Raw genomic sequence first — 18779 nt, forward strand, 5'->3', positions numbered from 1 at the left:
GGGCTCGGAACCCGCCCGGTTGACCGACGCCGCGAAAGCGACGATACCATGTTGTTCTTCGCGCGGCCACTTGTTCCTGATAAAAGGATCGAGTTCGACCACAGAGCATGACCACCGGTATGGCCTATGGAGCCGACTCCGATCCCTTGGACCACCTCTTATTTGCGCCTGAACTAGCCATCCTTGAGTCCACGCGCCACCTTCTGTGTAGCTCCGAGACGATTTGGGCGATAGCCGATAAAACGGCGTTCCAGCCAACTTCGTCTTTACACATCCTCCGAACTAGGTTGTCCGGGTAGTGTCCAGACCACATGTGGCAAGCATGTGGTCACGCATTGCGCGAAAACGTGAGCACACGAACAACACGTGTTCCGCCGTTTCCTCTAAACCTGCGCACACCAAACACTCGGGCGAAGCCGAGCAAGCCAGCTGCTTTACCTGCACTTTGATTTTGCAGCACGCTTAAACGCCGAGCACATCGAGCCCCCATGGGTGCTTGCTGTTCACAGCTTTGCTGGAACAAATCAAACAATTGGGAGGGTTCGTGCAGCATTGTGCCTTATGTCCCTCCAATCCGCAGCGTCGGCAGAGATTGCTTCTGTCAGGGCCTTTGCAGTCCCATTGCTTGTGCCCCGGTTCCAGGCACTTGAAGCAAACTTCGGGTTGCTCGTATATGCGCACAGGGCATACCGACCATCCCACCTTGACGCTCCCTAACTTGACTACCTTGAGGCGTCCGCTGCAGATAGCCGAACCAATGCTACCTGCGTCCCTGCCGGACCTTTCCGTAGCCGAACGGCTGCGGTGGGCGTCTCCACTTCACACTGTCGCCGCAGTGCCGTGACGAGCTCTTCGACTTCAGTGATCTCGTCCAGGTCTTTAACCCTTAGATTCACCTCCGTCGTGAGTGCCCTCACCTTGACCGTCTCGCCTAGGACCTCCTCCGCCAACTTCTTGTAGGCGGCGCCCTTTTGCGAGACGCCCCGCTTCAGCTCGAGTATCATCTCGCCCATCCGGGTACGTCTTATTCGACGTACGTCGGCGCCGAGTTCACCGAGCTTGACGTCACTCCTCATCGCCTTCAAAACATCCGAGTACTTAGCCTCGTCCGCCGTGATGACTAGGGCATCGCCCTGGAGCGATTGGCGCCTACCCTAGACTTCTTGCTACCCTCATTCGCCTGGGCCTTCTTTTCGGCCCTTGACGTCTTCGGTTTCCTCTTGTTCTTGACCAGGGTCCAGGAGGCGTCATTCCCTCTATTTCCTGGTCTGGTGCGGCTGAGAACTTTCAGCCTGCCGTAACCCCTTACCACCGTCTTGCCTGAGTGGACGGACCTTTCCAGGTCCTTCCTCCCCGGTTTTGGAGGTACCTGACCGCGGTTCAGCTTCCCAGCCTCACTACCCTTGTTCGGGGTAGTAACCCTCCGCGTTTTGGAGCGGCCCCAGGGAGCTCATCCCTGGAGACTGTCTCCCCCGTTTTGTGTCTGCTCCGTTGGAGTAGTCACCCCGACGTACCTGCAAATACTTGAGCCTCAGTCTGGGTAGACTTTGGCACCACCGTCTTAGCTGGCACGCCTTCGGTCGACTCGACCTTGCCTGAGTCCGCGAATCCTTGGGCCTCAGTCTGGGTAGACCTCGACTCCACCGATTTCACGGGTTTACACTTGGCCGTCCTGACCGCCCTCTCCAGCTTGGCGTCCAGCATCGACTTTCGAAGTTTCTGCAAGCTCCTCTTGAGGTCCTTGCTGATATTATGCTTCGATGACGCAAAGTCGATGATGGCGTCCAGCTGTTCCGTCGCCACCTCGAAGGCCGAAAGCCCATCGCGTTTGCGGTTCATCGCCTTCACAAGCCATGGGCCGTCAATAACCCCTTCCGGCGTTTTTATAGCCGAGAGGAAGGTTGAGTGACCCACGCTGGCGCTGCGCACTGAGCTGCCGACTATTGCCTCTGGCCTCCTAGGCGGAGACCTGAACAACCCACCTCTTGCGAAGGTGTTGTCGCCTACACTACTACCACTAATTGAAGAATTGACTTGGTTTTCCATTTTGGTCCCACGAGTTGCTCGGGAAAAAGAGGTCCACCACGCCAGAGCCCAGCATAACGCGGTAAGGGACAATTACTGTGGAGGGTGCCCAGGTACCCCACAGGCTCCGTTCAAGGCCTAGCTTATTATTTCACCCCCTGGCCATGCATCCCCTCGGCACGGGTCGCTTGACGCCTTGGGATTAGGGGTTAGGGACGACGGTCCCGGTCTAACTCGCAGTGGCCATGGGGAGGGGTCGTCAAGCCCTTGGACAAAGTCCCTGCTGCCCCCAGAACAAAATCTAGCTATTGAACTGTCAAACCGTCTACCTATCGAGCAAAGTAAACAAATACTTGTTGAAAAGGCAGAAGTATTGTTATCGCCTAATGATTATTATGGCGAATTAAAACGCATGAATTGAAATGTATTAGATTTGCTCTAGAAACAGCTTCAAAAAACTTCAATATACTCCCCAATAGAGTAGCAACAAGAAAGTCACGTGTTTGCACTCTGTGGGTGACTTGGTTATCGAATTAAAAAGCTTTAGAAGTGAACACTCCCGTGAAGTCGCAAACACAATAACAAGAGGATCAGATTAAGTGTAAGAAGATCCTCTTTGCGCAACTCTATATAATAGACTCTGTACCAATACTTTCAAACCTTTGTTTTTGTACTCAACCCACCTTCACCTTAAGGTCCCCACTAGAGTGATTACAATTTTCACTTTGTCACTCCCCTATGTTTAAACGATTGTATTTACCATTCTAATAGTCCCTTGAAATTTTTAACTAATTTGGTTGTAATTTGAATGTGTGGAAGACCGTTATGTGGAAGACCGTTTCATGAGGTGGACCAAAAGCTGTTTATGTATAATCAATGCGTTAACTTTATAAAATACTTCCCAAGCTAAAAGGCAGGTTGCTGTTGCGAAGTGATCTGACTTTTGTAACCACAGTTATAAAGAAAACCATAATCCTCATTATTGATATTGATGTTATTTTTGCCTTTCTCGTATACAAAATATTTTACGGGTTGAATTGAATTTTTCACAATTCAGTATTTTCTAAATAACTTTTCTGGCCAGCATCAAATCGTTTCGCATCAAAGAGTTCCCTCAATAACTTTCCTATGTTGCTCACGTGTTCATGTATTTTTAGAGCTTTATGAGCTACGTTGCGAAACAGTTTTTAACAAAAGTTACTGTTTTCATAGGAATTTTCATACAAACTTCAAATTGGTCAAGATTTGAATCACTTTAGTCCTTACGTACTTTAGGGCTAGTTCACACATCAGGAGTCTGTAAATTTCGCTTCCATGTGTGTGGACGAGATTTATGGGATTCCGTTATGAAAAATTAAAAAAACGGCTCAATTTAAAATACAATCCTGCGGAAATTTACGAGAGTCCGAGCTGTAAACGAGACATTGAATTGGCCAGGATTTTTTATGATTAATTATTTTAGAGCGTCTTAGAGGAAATGCTACAAGGTCTGAATACACTGAACGATAACAAAACACTGAAGAAGTTTCCAAGTAGGAAACAAAATACGTATCTGTTTGTTGATACATAAAAAGTGAATAGTGGAAGTAAATGGAAGAATAATAGTCTTTTAACCCAGGATTTTTTAACTTTTCACGACAAAATTGCACTAGTAGGGGGAATGAGGGCTTTGGCAGGTTTTGTTCTGTTATTGTCAGGGGGGTTTTTATGACTGATTATGCTCAAATTTAGCCTAAACATTCTTTGCATATCAAAGAATATTGTGGCCAAATTTCATAAAATTTGGTCGACAAAAACCGTGACAATAATAAAACAAAACCTGTCAAAATCGTCTTTCCCCCTACCGCTTTTTTTGGGAGCATATGGGAACAAAATCAATGGACAAGATTCCCGAAGTGTGAGGCTACTTTTAGCGTCATTTAAATTAGTTTCGATCAAAATGGATTTTGAAATTTCCACAACTCTTTAATTTTATCACATGGTTTTTTGACATGTCCCGTTTTGCAAGCGTGTTTGTCCCGTTTTTTCACCGAAGATATCTGGTCAGCCTATCATCGGAGAAGTTTGTAATGCGATTCGGAAGTATGGTGAGGAGTTTTCATTTAAGGGCATGAAAAAATCTGTACGTAAATCGGTTTCTATGAGCCATATGCTCGATCGAAAAATCGTTCAATCTTTTCCTGTAAAAATGATACTTCTGTTCAAGATTTAGAAAAATCTGAATAATGTTGACCAAACAAGACACAAAATGAAATACGGATTTTCAGGGAGCAGAAGAAGAAAAAAAAGAAGTGAATAACATGCTGCATATATCAGAACATGGGCCCATAAGTTAAATGATAAACTTTTGTGTGGAAGATCGTTTTGTAAGGTGATGATGATGATAAACCATGAGTGAAATTCGGTTATAAGATGCTTCCGCGGGGCTAGTTCAACATAATCCGTGCTGGTAAAGTATTGACGATTTTGACAAGCAAGTTTATTCAGTAAAATTCTGTAAAAAAGTAATGATTTTGTAAGCAAATTGTTAGTGTGGAATTCGCTCAAATTCATTTGCATTGATCGATTCAATAACAGTTGATATGTACTTTTAGAAATTTTTGTAACCGCGGTCACTGGACATTATCCTAAAGTATCATAACCCAGTACTATTTTGGCCGGTTTTGATATCAGTGTATCGCGCGATGGACACGGTAATCTGGTACAAAGCAAAAAGAGTCGAATCCGTACTCAAGAAGATGGATTCTCTAAATCATTCCCAGGAAATTCCTATTATAACCTTTTGTGCTCGGAGACGAGCCAGCCTAGGGCTGAAAGTCTCCTTAATAAAGACAAAAAAAAACTTTTTGTGCTTTGGCAAAGGCACATTTGTGAAAGCAAGAGTAATTCTCGCTGAGACCGGGCCACTATTTGCACAAGGTTCTTAAAAATTCCTAAATTTATGTTCATTTGAAAGCTTTTGGCGAGTATATTAAGGATTCGAGTTAAATTCTTCAGGAATACAGACCGTCGATAGTTATACACGAAATCATTTTAATGAACTCCTCGATTTTTCAATTCTTGACTCACCAAAACTGTCATAACTCCAACATTTCTCAACTGATCATAGAGATCAGTATATCATTGGAAAAAGGAAGAGTGTATCCTCAGTTTTCAATAACAAAAATAGAGGCAGCTATATTGAATTTGGCCGCCATCTTGGATTTTTTAACTATTTTTCCGCCTGGTTGACAACCACCGATTTTGAATATTAATACATCGACGGAAAGCTTAGCTTATATTGTGCATTGTGTCCAGAAGTCTCAGGTGTATGTTTTTTCTACCAAAAGTTATGTGCGATTACCAAATTATTTTTTGAAGGCTCATCTGACCAACGAACATTACTTTTATGGTTAATATGATACTACAACGTCAGTTCCTTAATTTCATACACGATTCTATGCCAAATATGTTTCAAAAGTGAAAAGCATATCAACAATAGTATTTTATTTAAGGGCACAAAAGTTTTGATCATAACGAAGCCGTATTCAAATCGTACATATCGTACATATCTTTTAATAGAAAAACATACACCTGAGATTTTTCGACTCAATGCACAATATAAGCTAAGCTTTCCATCAATGTAGTAATATTCAAAATCGGTGGTTGCGAACCTGGCGGAAAAATAGTTGTTAAAAAGAAATCCAAGATGGCGGTTAAATTCAATATGGCTGCTTCTATTTTTATTATTGCAAATTGAGAATAAACTCTTCCTCTTTACAACGACATGCTGATCTCTAAGATCGGTTGAGAAATATTGGAGTTATGACAGTTTTGGTGAGTCAAGAATTGACAAAAATCGAGGGGTTCATTAAAATGATTTCGTGTATAACTATCGAGGGGTCTATCTTTCTGAAGAATTCAAATTAAAAATTGGCGAAAATTCAGCTTTTTCAGAACAATTTTTATTTTGACGTTGATACTTAAATTTCAGGGAAATTATTCACGAGCCCCATCGTGCCCCAGGTTAACTCCGCCAATGGTTGTTGACGAAAGCAAAACTCAAATTGACCATTGTTCTCAACAAAAAAAAATAGCAGCCTCAGCTCACCGCAGAAAGATTCAAATTGGAAAACACTCCGAAGACCAAAAGAACCCTGTTGGACCAGATGCTGTTTGTAAGAACACATTTCTGAGTATGATTTCACCTCTAATCCTTGAGGAACAGAAGGTATTCTGAAAAATATTGCGTGTTGAGTAGGATATGGAGGTAGTTCAGTTCCCTGTGAAAATATTTTGTAAATATATAGGAAAAAAGTTAAACTAAAACTGAATCTGTCAGTGCAATCAATTCATAAAACTTCGGCGAATTCTATTAAAAATTTCTCCATTTTTTTATGCAACATACAATGTGTGAATGAGGCAACCACTAATAGTTTGAAAACCAATGCAAATGAGAACGGTGGCTGATGATGGGATAGTTCAAGCGTAAAAAAGGCAACCTAGGATATGGATAAAAAAAAAGTCGGAGTGAAGCCGCAACTGGAAAAGCTCATGTGCGGACGATATTCACTGATGTGATATATGTATGTGTATGATAGCATCAATAGCAGATATGTTGAAAGGTGTAGGTCACCGTCTGCAGCGACATATCAGATCAAACTCGAGCATGAAAAAAAAGTTGACTGGAATAATGACAAGCCGTGTTATCATCACTTTATCGCATTTTCCTCGCTTGCGCGCTGGCAGGTCGCAATGAAATTGTCGACTAAAAGCAGGATGATGACAGCATATTACTAGGTTGGGGGACACTAACCTAAAATTGTATACTTTTAAAATAACACATGGTAATGTCCATAGTAATTAAATGGTTGAACGGTTCATTAGAAATAGATAACATACTTTTTGTAATGTTCTTTGCAATCCTGTCTTCTAATATTGACAATTCAACGTTTAAATTATAGAGCAGAAAACGAATATTTTCGTTTGGAATAATACAATCGTTTCAATTGCTAGGAGATCCACTTATTTTCAATTTACCCTACCCACTATTGGATGTTCCCGATTGCTCGTGAGACCATCCTCTGTATGATGGAAATGGGATCGGTTGACTAGCTGATGATACCAATTTTGATTGTGCCTTGAGCGAGCAGCACGACAGGGGTTGGGCATGTACCGACCGGAAGTGATTAAGTACAATGTAACTCCCGTGGGCGATTATCGTCGCTACCCATACTACACTGACTGGTGGCATTTGTGGTTGTGCGTTTGTATGCATAATGGGACTTACTTCGAGCTTCCGCCGACTGACACAGATCTCCGTTGCTAATCCTCGGGTGAGCCTGACTTCGGTCGTCGTGGTGATATTGCTGCTGCTGGAAGGCCAACGTTGGTAGCCGCTCCTGCTTTCGCAGTTCCAAATTAGCCGCACTGCACTGGTCCACATCTTCCGCCTGGGCACCGTCGCCAGGGACGCGAGGGATTTTCGAGATGTCACTGATAATACTGATGGTGTCGTCTAAATCTAGAGCCACTGCCGGGTTGACGATTCCGCTATTGCTGCTTGGTCGTCGAACAGCGATTGACATTTGCTGACCGGGCACTGACTGGTCAGCGTCTCGCGAAACTAGAAGTTCCATTATTGGTGATCTGAAATGAAAATATTGAACAACATATGGATTAATATTATACGTTTTTCGAATGTAATTGAAAATCATTTACTGAAGCACTGACTGAACATAATATATTTTGTACCCAATATTTATTGCAATGAAAATCTTATAAAATAAGTCCAGCTAAAAACAGTTCAACAATATAACTTTAAAGCAATTCTATTCTGGATGATTCCCGAAACCATTGCTAAATTGTCTTGGATATTATCACCAACGCCGCTATTAGGACTTGTAAAAATAATCAAATTTGATCAGTTAGGACAGTTGTGTTAGATCTGAAATCCCGACATTATTTGTACTGATTCCCAAAATTATTAGAAATACAGCACTTTCGAACAATGGGTTGCGTTGGTTGATCATCATCTTTGTTATTTTAATATTTTATTTAACCTATAAACAACTGAAAAAAATCATAGATATTTTAACCACACCTAACACTGACAATAGCATGTTCAAAATTTCTATTTCACTTATTATAGATCTCATAGTGAGTATCTTTTTTTTTTTTTTGTGTCTTTATTAAGGAGACTTTCAGCCCGAGGCTGGCTCGTCTCCGTAGTGAGTATCCAATTAAATAACTTTTTCTCGTTTCTCGCGTTGATTTTGCCAATAAGGCGGAAACATGTCTCCTAATCTCAACGTCTCTGCTTCTAATCCATGAGATAGTCTTACAGAACGCATCTAATAAAATTTCTTTATAAATAACTAAGCGACAGGATTTGCAAGAAGCGGCACCATACCCAAATCTGCTTCAAATCGGAGAAGGAAAACGCTGCAACGGTTGTAGCGGTTGCTGAAAGCAGTCGTCCTTCTAACTCCAAGGATTCCCAAGGTTCCATGTGGCCAACATGGCGGCCACGGACGTTTCGATATGCAACGTTACCCAAGAGGTTTCATCGAGAATTTTGCTTGCGACAACGGTGATCGTCGTCGAGGATGACATCGGTGCAAGATCCAGCGCACGGGCACTCTTGGATTCAGGCTCGGTGAGCAATTTTGTGTTGGAACGATTCGCGGAATAGGATAAGGAACAGCCAAGGTCAAGCAAACAATCCAAATGGTGGTGCGCTCGCGAGTCTCGGATTTCTCGCGGGAGATGGAGTTTCTTGTGTTACCTAAGTGTGGGGTTTGAGTAAGTTACCATCAGCGTGCGTTTACACACAAACACCTCAGCGTGTCGATCAGTGCGCAGCAAGCCATGACTCGGCCTCTTCTGGTCAGACCTCCGTGGCGTGCACACGCACCCACAGAGAGCTGCTGTCATAACAATTCGTTCCGGCCATTTGGGGCCACACACTAAGGTCACTGGAAATCTACACAAAACCACAATTAGCACGGAACGGTGGACTATACCAGACGATATTCAACTTCCGCCCGAAGTTTTTTCAATCCAAGGAAGTTGATATTGTCCTGGGTGTTACCGACGCGATAACCACAACAGAAATGTACCGCCGATGTACCCAAAACAATGAAAATGATTCATACAGTGACGCGTCCGCACATAATTGATTACGAGTGCGCCTCAGTGCAGAGCACTACCAGCATAGCATAGGTCAGTTCGTTTTGTTTGTGCTAGACTCAGCAGCACCACGTTCTGAACGCGCGCATCGAGTCCATACGGTGGCTCGATGGGCGCGGGCTGAACGGCAATACCAAAAAACTAGCAAGGATCGAGAATCCCGAGTGAAATCTATTAGAGTTGGTCCGCTTCGACACAAGTCTTTGCTAATACCCCGTTGCGCGTGGAGAAAAGTCTCGTTCAGCCTGGACCTTCGCACAGGGAGGCAATTCGCGCGCGTAACACTGGGCATAGAGACTTTCTTCGAGTTCTTCGAGACCGGACGAAGACTATCGATCGGTCTCACTGAATCCGTATTCGATTGGGTAGTTTGTGGTGGCTCGTCTTCTACCAAATCCCTTCAAATAGGCTGCCATTTCTCAGCCACATCCAGGCTCGAAAAACTAATTGAGCGGTTCTGGTCCTTCGCATGAATTCCCAAACTCCCATTCTCCGGAGGAAAAAATGTGTGAAGTTTTGTTCAAGAAAGGAGTCTGAAGAGGTACAGATGGTCGCTACACTGTTCCTCTACCCAAAAACGAAGACGTGCTTTCCAAATTGGGCGAGTCACGAGACATCGCATTCCGACGTCTTCTTGGAACCGAACGCAGACTGGCAAGGGATGCCAATTTGCGTAACCAGTACGTCACATTTATGGACGAATACTTGAAGATAGGGCACATGCGGAAAGTCGAAGATGATACCAAGGAGCCAGTCAAAAGGTGTTATCTACCCCACTATCCGGTAAAAGCTTGCCCAGGAGGTCTTGGGTGACGGCGCTCAGGTTAGGTCGTTGGGTGCGGAAGTGACCCTCCAGTGTAAGCAGCTGGATGAGGTCACGACCGCGGAAGACGTCGTCTCTGCCGTCAAAGAGCAGTGCGGCACAGAGGTTGAGCGGTCCTCTGTACGTCTAAGAGGGGGATTCTTTGGTACGCAGGTAGCCTATCTCAGACTACCGGTGGCTGACGCCAAAAAGGTCATCGAGAAAGGGAAGCTGAAGATCGGCTGGTCAGTATGCCCAGTAAGCGTGCTCCAGCCACCTTCAGTGGACAGGTGCTACCGGTGCCTTGAGTCCGGGCACAAGTCTTATGACTGCAAGGGCCCAGACCGAAGCTAGATGTGTCGTCGCTGCGGCGAGGAGGGACACAAAGCACAGGAATGCGACAAGGCACCTAGGTGCCTTATCTGCGCCAGTAAGAAGCAGGCCCGGAACCATGCTATGGGCGGGCCTGCGTGTCCTTCGGAGAAGCCAATCGGAAAAAGTCGTGCAAGTAACACAGCTGAATCTAAATCACTGTGCACCTGCCCAGCAGCTGCTGTGGCAGGCGGTCTCGGAGTCGAGGATCGATGTCGCCCTCCTGTCCGACCCGTACAACGTCCCTGCCGGCAACGGCAACTGGGTGGCGGACGGGTCTAGGTCGGCGGCAATTTGCACAACGGGAAGGTTCCCGTTCAAGAGGTTGTACACTCCTCCGCGGAGGGTGTCGCGATAGCCAAGATCAACAGGGTGTTCTATTGTAGCTGCTACGCCCCACCAAGGTGGCCAATGGAACAGTTCAACCAGATGACCGACAGGCTATCGGCCGACCTAGTAGGTCGGTGCCCGCTCGTAATAGCGGGAGCCTTTAATGCTTGGGCAGCGGAATGGGGCAGCCGCTGCACCAATCAGAGGGACAAACGTTACTCGAGGCACTTGCAAAACTCGACGCAGTGCTTGTCAATGACGGAGCCAGTAGCACATTCCGTAGGAATGGGGTCGAGTCATGGATAGATGTAACGTTTGTCAGCCCTAGTCTGGTCTCGGACCTGGACTGGAGGGTAGACGAGGGCTACACCCATCGTGATCACCCAGCAATTCGCTTCAAGATCAATTATGGTGTGCAGCGTCCGAGGGCGGGTGATCCCTGTCAGGTCCGTGGGTGGAAGACCACTCACTTCGACAGCGAAGTTTTCACCGCGGCCCTGGGACTGGAGGCCAACACCGACAGTCTAAGCGGGGATGCGCTGATAGCTGTCCTATCACGCGCGTGCGACGCTACTATGCCGAGGAAAGCCCTGCCAAGAAATGGCAGACGCCCGGTATACTGGTGGAGTGCCGAAATTGCAGCCCTACGATCAGCCTGCCTCAAGGCTAGACGTAGGACGCAACGAGCCCGCACCGAGGAGGAAAGAGCGGTCCGCCGGGAAGTGTTTCAAGCTGCGAGACTGGCCCTTAACAAGGCCATCAAGAGCAGCAAGAGAGCGTGCTTCGACAACCTGTGCGAGGGTGCCAATGCGAATCCGTGGGGTGACGCCTATAGGATCGTGATGGCCAAGACCAAAGGGGGCTCTTCACCCCCCGAACGGTCACCGGACCGGTTGGCGAGGATTACACTATCCAACAAAATTGAGCTTTTTTTCGCTCTCTCCAACCATTTTTAATGTACTCAATAGATTTTTTTACGCTGAATTCAGGTACGTATTCAGATTTTCTGTAACACGTCCAGTTTTTGAGAAAAATACATTTTCATTCACGAAAGTACGTATTTTCATAGAAATTTGGTTTCTCTCCTCTGCAAAGCTGAATTTTGGCTCCTCACTTTTAGAATAAAGTTTGAATTTTGTAGAATGGGCCTTGTAGAATGCATGCGGGTTGTTGGATTTCATTTGGCACGTACATTTGTTGTGAAAAACGGAATTTCATTCACAAAAGTACGTCTTTTCATAGAAATTTGGTTTCTCTCCTCTGCAAAGCTGAATTTCGGCTCCTCACTTTTAGAATAAAGTTTGAATTTTGTAGAATGGTCCTTGTAGAATGCATGCGGATGTTGGATTTCATTTGGCACGTACATTTGTTGTGAAAAACGGAATTTCATTCACGAAAGTACGTTTTTTCATAGAAATTTGGTTTCTCTCCTCTGCAAAGCTGAATTTCGGCTCCTCACTTTTAGAATAAAGTTTGAATTTTGTAGAATGGTCCTTGTAGAATGTATGTGGGTTGTTGGATTTCATTTGGCTCGTACATTTGTTGTGAAAAACGGAATTTCATTCACGAAAGTACGTCTTTTCATAGAAATTTGGTTTCTCTCCTCTGCAAAGCTGAATTTCGGCTCCTCACTTTTAGAACAAAGTTTGAATTTTGTAGAATGGGCCTTGTAGAATACATGTGGGTTATTGGATTTTATTTGACACGTACATTTGTTGTGAAAAACGGACTTTCATTCACAAAAGTACGTCTTTTCAAAGGAATTTGCTTCCTCTCCTCTGCAAAGCTGAATTTCGGCTCCTCACTTTTAGAAAAAAATTTGGATTTTGTAGAATGGGCCTTGTAGAATGCATGCGGGTTGTTGGATTTCATTTGGCACGTACATTTGTTGTGAAAAACGGAATTTCATTCACAAAAGTACGTCTTTTCAAAGGAATTTGCTTCCTCTCCTCTGCAAAGCTGAATTTCGGCTCCTCACTTTTAGAATAAAGTTTGAATTTTGTAGAATGGGCCTTGTAGAATGCATGCGGGTTGTTGGATTTCATTTGGCACGTACATTTGTTGTGAAAAACGGAATTTCATTCACGAAAGTACGTCTTTTCATAGAAATTTGGTTTCTCTCCTCTGCAAAGCTGAATTTCGGCTCCTCACTTTTAGAATAAAGTTTGAATTTTGTAGAATGGTCCTTGTAGAATGCATGTGGGTTATTGGATTTTATTTGACACGTACATTTGTTGTGAAAAACGGAATTTCATTCACGAAAGTACGTCTTTTCATAGAAATTTGGTTTCTCTCCTCTGCAAAGCTGAATTTCGGCTCCTCACTTTTAGAAAAAAATTTGGATTTTGTAGAATGGGCCTTGTAGAATGCATGCGGGTTGTTGAATTTCATTTGGCACGTACATTTGTTGTGAAAAACGGAATTTCATTCACAAAAGTACGTCTTTTCAAAGGAATTTGCTTCCTCTCCTCTGCAAAGCTGAATTTCGGCTCCTCACTTTTAGAAAAAAATTTGGATTTTGTAGAATGGGCCTTGTAGAATGCATGCGGGTTGTTGGATTTCATTTGGCACGTACATTTGTTGTGAAAAACGGAATTTCATTCACAAAAGTACGTCTTTTTAAAGGAATTTGCTTCCTCTCCTCTGCAAAGCTGAATTTCGGCTCCTCACTTTTAGAATAAAGTTTGAATTTTGTAGAATGGGCCTTGTAGAATGCATGCGGGTTGTTGGATTTCATTTGGCACGTACATTTGTTGTGAAAAACGGAATTTCATTCACAAAAGTACGTCTTTTCATAGAAATTTGGTTTCTCTCCTCTGCAAAGCTGAATTTCGGCTCCTCACTTTTAGAATAAAGTTTGAATTTTGTAGAATGGTCCTTGTAGAATGCATGTGGGTTATTGGATTTTATTTGACACGTACATTTGTTGTGAAAAACGGAATTTCATTCACGAAAGTACGTCTTTTCATAGAAATTTGGTTTCTCTCCTCTGCAAAGCTGAATTTCGGCTCCTCACTTTTAGAAAAAAATTTGGATTTTGTAGAATGGGCCTTGTAGAATGCATGCGGGTTGTTGGATTTCATTTGGCACGTACATTTGTTGTGAAAAACGGAATTTCATTCACAAAAGTACGTCTTTTCAAAGGAATTTGCTTCCTCTCCTCTGCAAAGCTGAATTTCGGCTCCTCACTTTTAGAATAAAGTTTGAATTTTGTAGAATGGGCCTTGTAGAATGCATGCGGGTTGTTGGATTTCATTTGGCACGTACATTTGTTGTGAAAAACGGAATTTCATTCACGAAAGTACGTCTTTTCATAGAAATTTGGTTTCTCTCCTCTGCAAAGCTGAATTTCGGCTCCTCACTTTTAGAAAAAAATTTGAATTTTGTAGAATGGGCCTTGTAGAATACATGTGGGTTATTGGATTTTATTTGACACGTACATTTGTTGTGAAAAACGGACTTTCATTCACAAAAGTACGTCTTTTCAAAGGAATTTGCTTCCTCTCCTCTGCAAAGCTGAATTTCGGCTCCTCACTTTTAGAAAAAAATTTGGATTTTGTAGAATGGGCCTTGTAGAATGCATGCGGGTTGTTGGATTTCATTTGGCACGTACATTTGTTGTTGTGAAAACGGAATTTAATTCACAAAAGTACGTATTTTCATAGACATTTGTTTCCTCTCCTCTGCAAAGCTGAATTTCGGCTCCTCACTTTTAGAATAAAGTTTGAATTTTGAAAGCTAGGCCTTGTAGAATGCGTGCGGGTTGTTGGATTTCATTTGGCACGTACATTTGTTGTGAAAAACGGAATTTCATTCACGAAAGTACGTCTTTTCATAGAAATTTGGTTTCTCTCCTCTGCAAAGCTGAATTTCGGCTCCTTACTTTTAGAACAAAGTTTGAATTTTGTAGAATGGGCCTTGTAGACTGCATGTGGGTTGTTGGATTTCATTTGGCACGCACATTTGTTGTGAAAAACGGAATTTCATTCACAAAAGTACGTCTTTTCAAAGGAATTTGCTTCCTCTCCTCTGCAAAGCTGAATTTCGGCTCCTTACTTTTAGAACAAAGTTTGAATTTTGTAGAATGGGCCTTGTAGACTGCATGTGGGTTGTTGGATTTCATTTGGCACGTACATTTGTTGTGAAAAACGGAATTTCATTCACAAAAGTACGTCTTTTCATATAAATTTGGTTTCTCTCCTCTGCAAAGCTGAATTTCGACTCCTCACTTTTAGAATAAAGTTTGAATTTTGTAGAATGGGCCTTGTAGAATACATGTGGGTTGTTGGATTTTATTTGGGACGTACATTTGTTGTGAAAAACGGAATTTAATTCACAAATATACGTATTTTCAATGAAATTTGGATTCTGTGCTCTGCAAAGCTGAATTTCGGCTCCTCGCGTTGGGAATAAAGTTTGAATTTTGTAGAATGGGCCTTGCAGAATGCATATGGTTGATTGGATGACATTTGGCGCATTGAGAAGCCGAATTTCTATGAAAATACGTACTTTTGTTAATTAAATTCCGTTTTTCACAACAAATGAACGTGCCAAATGAAATCCAACAACCCACATGCATTCTACAAGGCCCATTCTACAAAATTCAAACTTTATTCTAAAAGTGAGGACCGAAATTCAACTTTGCATAGGAGAGATACCAAATTCCTATGAAAAGACGTACTTTTGTGAATTCAATTCCGTTTTTCACAATAATTGAACGTGCCAAATGAAATCCAACAACCCACATGTATTCTACAGAGCCCATTCTACAAAATTCAAGCTTTATTCTGAAAGTGAGGAGCCGAAATTCCGTTTTGCAGAGGAGAGAAACCAAATTTCTATGAAAAGACGTACTTTTGTGAATTTCACAACAAATGAACGTGCCAAATGAAATCCAACAATCCACATGTATTCTACAAGGCCCATTCTACAAAATTCAAACTTTATTCTAAAAGTGAGGAGCCGAAATTCAGCTTTGTAGAGGAGAGAAAACAAATTTCTATGAAAAGACGTACTTTTGTGAATTCAATTCCGTTTTTCACAATAATTGAACGTTCCAAATGAAATCCAACAACCCACACGTATTCTACAAAGCCCATTCTACAAAATTCAAGCTTTATTCTGAAAGTGAGGAGCCGAAATTCCGTTTTGCAGAGGAGAGAAACCAAATTTCTATAAAAATACGTACTTTTGTGAATTTTATTCCGTTTTTCACAATAAAATGAACGTGCCAAATGAAATCCAACAACCCACATGTATTCTACAAGGCCCATTCTACAAAATTCAAACTTTATTCTGAAAGTGAGGAACCGAAATTCCGTTTTGCAGAGGAGAGATACCAAATTTCTATGAAAATACGTACTTTTGTGAATGAAATTGTTTTCACAACAAATGAACGTGCCAAATGAAATACAACAACCCACATGCATTCTACAAGGCCCATTCTACAAAATTCAAGCTTTATTCTGAAATTGAGGAGCCGAAATTCAATTTTGCAGAGGAGAGAACCCAATTTCTATAAAAAGACGTACTTTTGTGAATTTTATTCCGTTTTACACAACAATTGAACGTGCCGAATGAAATCCAACAACCCACATGCATTCTAAAAGACCCATTTAACCAAATTCAAACTTTATTCTAAAAGAAAGGAGCCGAAATTCCATTTTGCAGAAGAGAGAAACCAAATTTCTTTGAAAATACATACGTTTGTGAAATAAATTCCGTTTTTCACAACATATGAACGTGTCAAATAAGATTCAACAACTTACATAGATCTTGTACAATTTCTTCTATATAATTCAAACCTCTTTCTCAAAGCTATAAACCGAAAACCAGCTTTACAGAACAGAGAAACCAAATTCCCATCAGAATACGTAGTTTTGTGAATTTAAACCCGTTTTTCTCAAAAACTGGACGTGTTACAAAAAATCTGAATACATGACCGAATTCAGCGAAGAAAAATCATTCAAGTACACTGAGAATGGTTGAAGGGAGTAAAACACTGTTGACTAGTGTTATCGAAGTACTCTTCCCGTCCCGAGCCACAAGTCCCTGGCCTCCTCCTGCGCTGCAAGGCGCTGGGAGTGTGGCCGAAATGGTGGCTCCGGTGACGAACGAAGAGTTACTCGCAGTGGCTAACACCCTTGCGATGAACAAAGCTCCAGGCCCCGATGGAGTTCCAAACAGTGCACTTAAGGCAGCGATCATAGCGAACCCGAACATGTTCAGGCTAGCTATGCAGAGATGCCTGGATGAGTGTTGTTTCCCTGAGAGATGGAAAAGGCAGAAGAGGACTGATCGACACGACGGGTAAACTGCTCGAGAGGATCATCCTCAACAGGCTCACCCCGTACGCAGAGGGTACGGATGGCCTGTCGAGTAACCAGTTTGGTTTTCGGAAGGGTAAGTCCACGGTGGACGCTATCAATTCAGTCCTCAAGACTGCAGAGGTAGCGATCCAACGGAAAAGGCGAGGAATTCGATACTGTGCGTTGGTGACACTGGACGTGAAGAACGCATTCAACAGCGCAAGCTGGGATGCCATCGCGCTCTCGTTACACCGGCTTAGCCTGCCGGTGGGACTGTACCGGATCTTGGAATGCTACTTCCAGAACCGTGTGCTGCTATACGAGACCGATGCCGGTCAGAAAAGTGTTCCTATTACCGCAGGAGTCCCGCAAGGGTCAATCCTGGGTCCGGTACTATGGAACCTGATGTATGACGGGGTTCTGAAGCTAAAGTTCCCTCCTGGTGTGAAGATCGTCGGCTTTGCTGACGATGTAACCCTAGAGGTCTACGGGGAGTCAATCCCCGAAGTAGAGCTAACCGCAGAACACGCGATCAGCACTGTGGCGGACTGGATGAGTGCGAGAGGCCTTGAGCTCGCTCAACATAAGACGGAGGTGGTTATCGTCAGCAACCGTAAGTCGGCACAACATGCAGTTGTACACGTAAGAGACGTCGCGATCACTTCAAAGCGGAGTCTGAAGATTCTTGGGGTCATCATAGACGACAAGCTTACCTTCGGTAGCCATGTCGAATATGCGTGCAAGAAGGCTTCGACTGCTGTGGCGGCATTATCGAGGATGATGTCCAACAGCTCCAAGGTGTGCGCCAGTAGACGTAGGCTACTGGCAGGCGTTGCCGCATCTATTCTTAGGTACGGCGGCCCGTCCAGTTACCTGCAGAAACTGGAGAGCACCTACCGCTTGATGTGTCTCAGGGTGATATCGGCCTACCGCACGGTATCGCGCGACGCATCCTGCGTGATAGCGAGTATGATGCCAGTCGGGCTGGTCATCCGGGAGGACGAGGAGTGTTTTGACCTACGTGGCACCAGAGGAGCCCGCGAGCGTACCAGGGTGACTTCGGTTGCCAGATGGCAGCGCGAGTGGGATAACTCCTCGAAAGGTAGGTGGACCCACCGGCTGATTCCTAACATATCAAGCTGGGTGGGGAGACCCCATGGGGAGGTTCACTTCCATCTGACACAATTCCTGTCAGGCCATGGCTGTTTCCGACAGTACCACCACAGGTTTGGGCACGCGGAGGTCTCCGTCTGCCCTGACTGCCCAGGTGTCGACGAAACTGCAGAGCACATACTGTTCGTATGTCCTCGTTTCGACGTCGAAAGAAGAGCAATGCTAGACGTTTGCGGCCGGGACACAACTCCGGATAATCTTATCCAAAGGATGTGTCAAGCGGTGGAGAAGTGGAACGCAGTCTCGACTGCAACCACTCAGATTGCCTGCCAGTGTTGGGAAATGAGTGAGCATGATTCGTTTCATCCTCACTCACTCACTCATATGAGTAAAACCGGTTCTACTCACATGTGAGTACTCACAGGACGGTGAGTACTCACGCGTGAAGAAACTCACGCCTGAGTGAGTAAAACTACTCATTCGATTTTTTTGGTGAGTAAGTGAGTAACAGTTTTATTGAAAATATATTTTGTTTTCTTCAACTAGCAATAACTAAAAATGCGCGTGTGTAGGTGTGTGTGCGTGTGTGCGCTCGTGTATGTCGAATTAATAAAATGATAACATTTTGATTGATGACAAATTGAAATTATCGCTGATTA

At 43.7% G+C, this 18779-nt stretch overlaps 1 protein-coding gene across 9 annotated transcripts in view; it reads right to left on the bottom strand.

Annotated features, from left to right (window-relative positions):
- LOC134226589 (adenylyl cyclase 78C) overlaps window positions 1–18779 on the bottom strand; it is a 366691-nt gene that overhangs the window by 97508 nt on the left and 250404 nt on the right. For all 9 annotated transcript variants that reach the window (XR_009983514.1, XM_062707455.1, XM_062707450.1 and 6 more), the window contains one exon: window positions 7295–7653. Coding sequence is in view for 8 of the 9 variants with exons in the window: in XM_062707455.1 (XP_062563439.1) it covers window positions 7295–7643 (349 nt within the window). In the remaining variant the exon portion in view is untranslated. The remainder of the gene's footprint in view (window positions 1–7294; window positions 7654–18779) is intronic.

Source organism: Armigeres subalbatus, chromosome 3 (genome assembly GCF_024139115.2).
Source record: "Armigeres subalbatus isolate Guangzhou_Male chromosome 3, GZ_Asu_2, whole genome shotgun sequence".
Lineage (NCBI taxonomy): Eukaryota > Metazoa > Arthropoda > Insecta > Diptera > Culicidae > Armigeres > Armigeres subalbatus.